The sequence below is a fragment of the Leiobunum rupestre genome, chromosome 6 (genome assembly GCF_980474605.1).
Source record: "Leiobunum rupestre chromosome 6, qqLeiRupe1.1.hap1, whole genome shotgun sequence".
Classification (NCBI taxonomy): Eukaryota; Metazoa; Arthropoda; class Arachnida; order Opiliones; family Sclerosomatidae; genus Leiobunum; species Leiobunum rupestre.
In genome coordinates, this window is record NC_143389.1 from 28,453,924 (window position 1) to 28,461,161 (window position 7,238).

Genomic DNA, 7,238 nt, shown 5'->3' on the forward strand with positions numbered 1-7,238 from the left:
GCCCATAGTCCTTTCTGAGTCGGCCCATAGTCATTTCTGAGTAGGACATACATTGGAAGTTAGTCGAATTTTTTGTCGATCGACGGTCGGCCGACTACTTTTCTACTAGGACATTTCGACCTTTCAGAGTGGGGTGGCCCGACAGTAGGCTGACCTTTCTGTTTTAAGACACTAGCCGACGTCGGCCCGACTCTTAAATGCTACAGGGGTAGTCAGACTAAGGATTAAGCCTTAATAAAAGTTTTAAATATATGCAAATTTAACGAAGTTTTTATTTTAACCTACAATTTGGTTATCCATTTAAACTTTTTTACTAAAAAAAATTGCAATTGCAATTGTATTTTAATCACTACCGTTGAAAGAACCTGCCTAAAATCTTAATGACTATGCTTAATGTGCATATATATGTTTTTGGTTCAATAATTGTGATTTTGTATGAAGAATTTCCAGTTATTAAAATTATTATATTGTTTAGCTGCAGTACACTCATAGAAGACATTGAACACTGCTGAAGAGTTTCAAATTGAAAAATATTGTGGCTGAATTTATTAAAATCAAGATTGAGAAACGGAAACAGCTGGATTTGAGTAAAGTTTCATATCCAGTATCTCCATCAATGGCAAACAGACAAGAAAGCTGAAGCTGATAATTTCAAAAAACATCAATTGTTAAATTTAATTAAATTAAAGGTCTATGTTTTTTTTCTGCCTGTTACCCTTTAAATTTACTTCTCTGTCGCACAAATACCCTGGTGGTAGGCCAACGTTTTCCGCGGTTGGCCTTCCACCAGGATATTTGTGCGGCAGGAAAGTAAATTTAAAGGGTGACAGGAAGAAGAAAACCTAACCCTTTAAGTATTAAATAGCAGAAAATTCACGTTTATCATTTAATTTCACCGAAATACAAGTGTTAATGAAAGTTGACAGATTTTATTTTATTAATTGATTTGAAATTATGAACTTTAAATAGTATAAATTGTAAAAGTATTTTTAGTAAAAAGAATCTTGGTGAGCTTTCTGCGCTTGTTGATGTTTTAAAAATTTTGTTCACATAACCTGATTTGATTCTATTGCTGTATCCTGTTTTTCAAATAAAAAAGTTCATCAATAATTTAGTTTTATCTATTTAAATTTAAAATGGCTATTCATGTAACAATTGTTTAGATCACTTATGTACAATTATCATGTAGTAAGTAATATTTGGAATTAATTTTGGGTAGGCCTATAGCGACCGCATAATTTTTGTGACAACAGGATAATAAAGTTCTATTGTTAAATTCCCGTAAACGTATTGGGAAATTTCATGTTGGAACAGCAGCAATTTAAAATTTACTGTTAATGGTACTTTATATTTATCGTGTCTAGAACAGGTTTTTACTTGCTACGTTTACAGGAAAAAATACCTGTAATGTTACAGGAATTTCCCTGGTAATTTTCTGCCAGGTAAATTCCTGTAAATTTAACAGGAATTTTTAAGTGTTGTATATGTTAGGGGAACTGCATTTCTTAAACACATCTGTTCTTCAGATGTTCAATTGAACATGTTGAGCTAGCGTTCCGCAGGTGTCAAGTGTATTGTAGATGTTACAGATGCCCGAATTTTGTGACGATCTCGTTCCACAGGTGTTGTAAAAGAACATCTGTGAGACATCGACGAAAAACGTTTCAAGTACATCTATAGTACATGTAAAGTACACATCTCCCACACATAATTACACATGATTAACACGTAAATTACACCTAATTAAATGTTCAACAGGTGTCAGGTGTTTAAATTTTGTGACGTTCCTTTGTGTTTTTTAGGTGATCTATAAACGCTTTTTAGGTGTTTCAAAGATTTGCAGTGTTCATGAAAATTACACTTAACTTCTGCTATTAGTAAGAGAGCCTCAATTTTATATCATAAAGAACGTGCCATTTAAAAATTGTTCTTGCCATTAATAAATGCACCGTTTTAAAAATGCAGTTATCTGTCAAGGAAAAAACGATTTCTCCCAGAAATCTTTTGCTAGTGTTAAAATGGAGAATGCATTCACATACCTAACTTCAGTTAGTAAAATGTAGAGAAAATCTTACTCGTGAGCCTCGGTGAGGAAGTTTGGACTGACCGAATATTGGTAAGTGTTTTCGTCGATATTCGTTACGTGACAGTTTGAAAACGCAGTAGAAACGTATACGAAAGCGTCTTTGTTGCGATATTTCTTGTACAACTCAAACACACTCTTCGTTCCAATTACATTAATAAGTAGAGCGGTTCTGAAATAAAACGAATTAGAATAACTTTTTCAAATTTTATTTCCTTGATCTTTTACTTGAAGGTTTCGTTGAATTTTACCGTTGCCGCTGAGTGGATAACTATCGATGTCGTTTCTATCAACGTCTGCGCGTCTTTCGAAGATATCCCCAATCCGGGCTTCGTGATGTCGCCGCACACTAGGACGACTTTGGACAAAGAGTCTGCGTTGCTTATTCTTAGTCGATTAAATGCCCGAAATGTAAAAGAATATGGGTCGCTTTATAGCTATACGAAGCAGGAACGTTACTGTTTCTATCTCATTGGTGTTCAGAAATATTCCAATGTTAATTATATTTACGTATGGCATAACGCTTCCCATTCGAAAATAAAACAGACCATTCCTCCAATTTTAACTTAACGACACTCATAATCGTTCTGAATATAAGATATAATTCTGAAAACAGCCCATTATTGTTTCTAATTTCCATTAATTGTAATTTAAATCAGAAAAACTCTTGGCTATAATTTAATTACATCGAAAAAATATCTTTGAATGGCACCAATTTTTTGGTTTTTTGATCCGCGACAGAAATCGACGTTAAATATAAGTAAAGCAGATCGCATGTGGTAGACAATTGTCGTCAACATTAATTACGCCAATGATTGGTATTATATTTGAAGAGTCGATCACATTCAATGCCAATTATAGTATTATTTGATACATACCTTCGATTGCAATAGCTTTTCAAATATAATGTTGCTTCCACTGTCTCCTTGTTCTTTGTTCCTGATGAGGACGTATATGTTCTTAATACCGTGGCAAGAAAACAGGAGTTTCTCTAGCACCACCTTAAAAGGACCAAAGAATGCATTATGTATTCACAAGTTAGCAGCGTACCTAACCGAGTGCCAACATAGACAGACTGGCCAGGTGTGGAGGTGTACCAAATCCCACAGAAAGGGGATACCCCCAAATTTTGCAAGTCCGGTCGTTCTTTTAATGGGTTGAGTAATGGTTTAGAAGCCAGTTGCGAATTCCTGGGGTGAGTAGGCAAAAACGAACTTTGAACAAGCTTTTTGGAGTCCCCTTGAGTTACTTCGAAAAGATCCCGAGCAACCCTCTTCGGCGTCATTTTACTTGGGGGCCCACAAATCGATTTTAATGGGCCCCAGAATCACTTCCTCAATTTAAGCTGTAAGGCCCTAAGCAGGGCTATTTACTTTCTGTACAATTTGTAAAAGTCGAATCGTGGGCCCACATTTGAGAACAATAATAGCCTACACCTATTAAAATACGGCACTGTTAGTACGCTACTGCTTGCCACCCTAGCTCCTAGTGAAATAAACTTTTCTAACAATAACGTCTACTTAAATTTTGTGCTACAGAGGGAGTAATTCATGACGTGTTATGGCGCTTAAGTAGTAACGATTCGGCTTAAGGGGGAAGAATATAGTAAAAGCCTCTTTTTCGTTCAAGCTGAACGTTTCTGTTTTAACAATTACATAATTGAATTATATTTTTCTTATTAGGCTGAACCTTCCTCTAATGCTTAAAATAATTTTTATATTTCTAATATTAATAGTTAACGAGATATAAGGTCCTAGCTAAAGGGTAGTTTGGGCGCTTGCCCAACTTGTTTAGCTCCGGGGGTCCGAATTAAAACGTAATAACATAATTACTTTTAAATTTAAAATTGTAAAAATTATTACAAGAGGCTGTTCTACACTTAAATATTAATTTTATAAGTTAAAATACAAAATTAAAAGAGTTCAGCTTGAAATAGCGCAAAACTAGACAATGATCACTGTAGTCTTCCCCCTTAAGGTAAGAATATACCTGTTTTCATTCCATAAAAACATAAACTTTGCTAGGCTATTTATACCAGATTTTTTACTTTAATTAGACATCTTTAAATTTGCTTATTTTTATTTTATACTTCTATATGGTGTATCACATGTGTAAAAAATTATTTTTTCCTGAATATTTAATTAATTTTACATCACTTGTAAAAATTGTATTTAAAAAATATGTGCCTTACCTTTCCAACAAATCCGGTGGCTCCGGTGATAAAAACACTACGGCCCTCAAAAAACGTCGGAATATCTGACATAGTTTTCTTTGTTTAACTACAAATTATGGCAGTGTTTTCGCGAGCGTCAAACTGTTAAAAGATAGATGAAAGCAGGTTTAACAATTTTATTTCGATTATATATTCAAAGTTCAAAAAGCGCGTACTTTAAATCATTTGAATGGAATTAAAAATTCACTAAATTGATTTTTCTGTAAAGCGTTTTCTTCTTCCACGTTCCTTTATGAGATGATACAAAGGGCAACAGTTATATCACAGTTATATTAATTGAGGGATGAATCGGCGGTTATTCGAGGGATTAAGCCATATAAAATAAAACGTGTAGAGAAAACGTATGTGGCAGGTACTCCCTCTATTAGCGTAAGCCTACAATTAAGATGGGTTTCCGGAAGTGGAGTAAGTGGAATTGCTCCTGCAGATGCGTAAATACACCAAATAAGACGGAATAAAATTAGGGGTTAGGACGATAACTGGAAAACATACCAACTCTAAACCAGTTTATAAATATTGGATTTACCTAAATACCAATTCAAGTAACTCAAAAAAAATAATATTTGATAATGGTGAACCTTTTTCATTGGGTTACAAAATTTTTAAGTTCGAAACCCCCTCCATAATATCTTGGGACACGGCCTTACTGTGAAGCCAATGTCTATCCTGACCCCCAAATAAAAGTTAAACATTTCTCAAAAAGCCGGTTCAAAACTTCTGCTGGATTGTAATTTTGGTCGAAATATAATAAAATTTACTAATTTCATTATTACAAATCTGCGCTCATCACGTCTTGTAAGTATTTGGTTAAATTTATTTAAAAATGTTCTTTCAGGGCGTTTAGGTATGTTGCCAATCATCGTTTACATAAAACGTTATACCAACTATCTCGATTTTCTTGTTACTCTATTTTAATCCAAAGGGTTTATCTCTTCTACTTTTCCAGGCTCCAAGCCAGAGACCCTGATGTTTATTAATTTTAGCGTTGCTTACTGTACTAACACGTTTTACATTCCCTGTCCAAAATGACTAAGCCCTCGTCAGAAGTAATAAAATTTGTTACGTCATCAGCGAATATGCTATTTGCAAGAAGTGACTGAAAAAAAGCGTCACCTACTACAATGTTTTTATAGTTAAGATCTTAAATAACAGATAAGTTGAAAAGAAAATTTGAAATCTGATCACCTATTTGGGTTTATTTGGGCGCCATTTCACTTAAATTGAAAAGCAAAGCTCGTTGAAATGTGACGATGATTCCAGTAAAAGTGAACGTAAATTTTCTTAAATGTGAACGCAAACTCGTTGAAATATGAAAGCAGTTTAGCTTAAATGTGAACGATTATTCGCGTAAATTCGGATCTGATTAAAATAAATGGTATTGCCACCTGAAAAGTACGTGTCCCATGCATAGTCCAATCTTAAATTTCCTAAATCTGATGTATTTGGCGTACGCTTTTAGTATATCGGAAATTAAATCACATATCGTTCAGTATCTTGAGATGTGACGTGAGCACTTTATACATGTAGTTTGCAAAGAAGTAGCTCTTTCTACAGGGAGTCTGATTTTGTTTTCTAAATTTCTAAGTAGAATTTTGAAATTTTCAGGGTATACGTATGACGTAGGGAACATTATAATTTCTAATTATATGCATATTCGAAAATGATTTTAACGTAAACTTCTCAAAAATGATTTTGTTTTCTAAATTTCTAAGTAGAATTTTGAAATTTTCAGGGTATACGTATGACGTAGGGAACATTATAATTTCTAATTATATGCATATTCGAAAATGATTTTAACGTAAACTTCTCAAAAATGTATTTATTGATCGGTAGGTGATAGACGAAAACTTTCAATGCGAAACTTGTAGCGCATACGTGTAAACGTACAAATAGTGTTGACCGATATTTCATAAAGATATGAAGTCATGAAGAAGAACAAGTTCGTCATAGGGCAATAGCATTTATCGGACACTGTATGAAAACACATTTTAAGCATAACACCAAAGATTGATCTTTTTATTTAATCAAAACCAAAAAATAAATAAACCAACAAATTACAGGTGTTTTAGACCTACTAGGAGATTCTAGCACGGATTGTCGTATTTTGGTCAACGTTCAGTTTATTAAGTATTTAAAGCGACAACTTCCTAATGTAAAATTATTATCCCTAGTTACAGGAGTCAATGAAAAGTTGGCCAAATGAGGAGTCGGCCAAATGAGGAGTCAGCCAAATGCACCCCACCCCATTGGAGTACATGTAGGTCGTCAAAACATCGACATGTGATGAGCCGTTTGAAGTATAATAAACCTTGGTTTGGGAGAGCTTAATTTGTATGTTAACAAAACCGCCTGAATAATCTTGAAAACATAACGGTTTATTTAATACTGAAATTACAACTAACTTAAAATTGTACCGCTTATGACGGCGACCGATTTAACTAAATTGTTACTTCCTCTGGTGATTTTGTTCAAACGATACGCTTCTGCTTCTAGAACTTTTGTTGTAACGGACTTTCCCACGCCTGGGAAATGTAGAGATTTATCTTTGGGTAGAGTTAATTTTATATAAACCAATAGGGGTGTTCTTTCCCTAATTTTACCACACTAATTATACAGTTGATTTTTTATACACTTACAATTGTTAGATTTGCGTTTATAGTACGAATAAAATGTTGGTAAGTTTATATTATGCTATTTTTTATAACTTTATTTATCTTTTGATTTTTAAATTAAACTTTAAGCTATAATCTCCTAGTGGCGTAGCTAGCACGAGTGGCACCCGGTGCGGATAACATGGTGTTAACACAAGAATGAAAACAGTTAAAATTAATAAAAATCTGATAAACGTAAAGAATTATTTTATTTTATTAATATCAATGAGTGTCATTAATAATCAAGTTACAAAATTATGATACTAATAGT

General features: G+C 33.6%; 1 protein-coding gene across 1 annotated transcript; it reads right to left on the reverse strand.

Moving 5' to 3' along the window:
* Positions 1-1,522: 1,522 nt before the first annotated feature.
* LOC149940582 (fatty acyl-CoA reductase 1-like) lies at positions 1,523-4,587 on the reverse strand. Its single transcript, XM_090179329.1, has 4 exons — positions 4,472-4,587; positions 4,275-4,397; positions 2,962-3,084; positions 1,523-1,639 (listed from the first exon to the last, which is right to left on the reverse strand). The coding sequence occupies exons 2-4, from the start codon at positions 4,344-4,346 to the stop codon at positions 1,523-1,525; spliced, it is 312 nt and encodes a 103-aa protein (XP_090035455.1). The 5' UTR covers positions 4,347-4,397; positions 4,472-4,587.
* Between the last annotated feature and the right edge of the window lie 2,651 nt (positions 4,588-7,238).

Excerpts from the sequence above, each read along its gene's own strand:
- LOC149940582 (XM_090179329.1), bottom strand. The coding sequence starts at position 4,346 with ATGTCAGATATTCCGACGTTTTTTGAGGGCCGTAGTGTTTTTATCACC. Across the intron at positions 3,085-4,274 it reads CCACCGGATTTGTTGGAAAG|GTGGTGCTAGAGAAACTCCT; the intron begins GTAAGGCACATA and ends GGTCCTTTTAAG. Across the intron at positions 1,640-2,961 it reads AAAAGCTATTGCAATCGAAG|ATGTTCTTTTACAACACCTG; the intron begins GTATGTATCAAA and ends GATGTCTCACAG.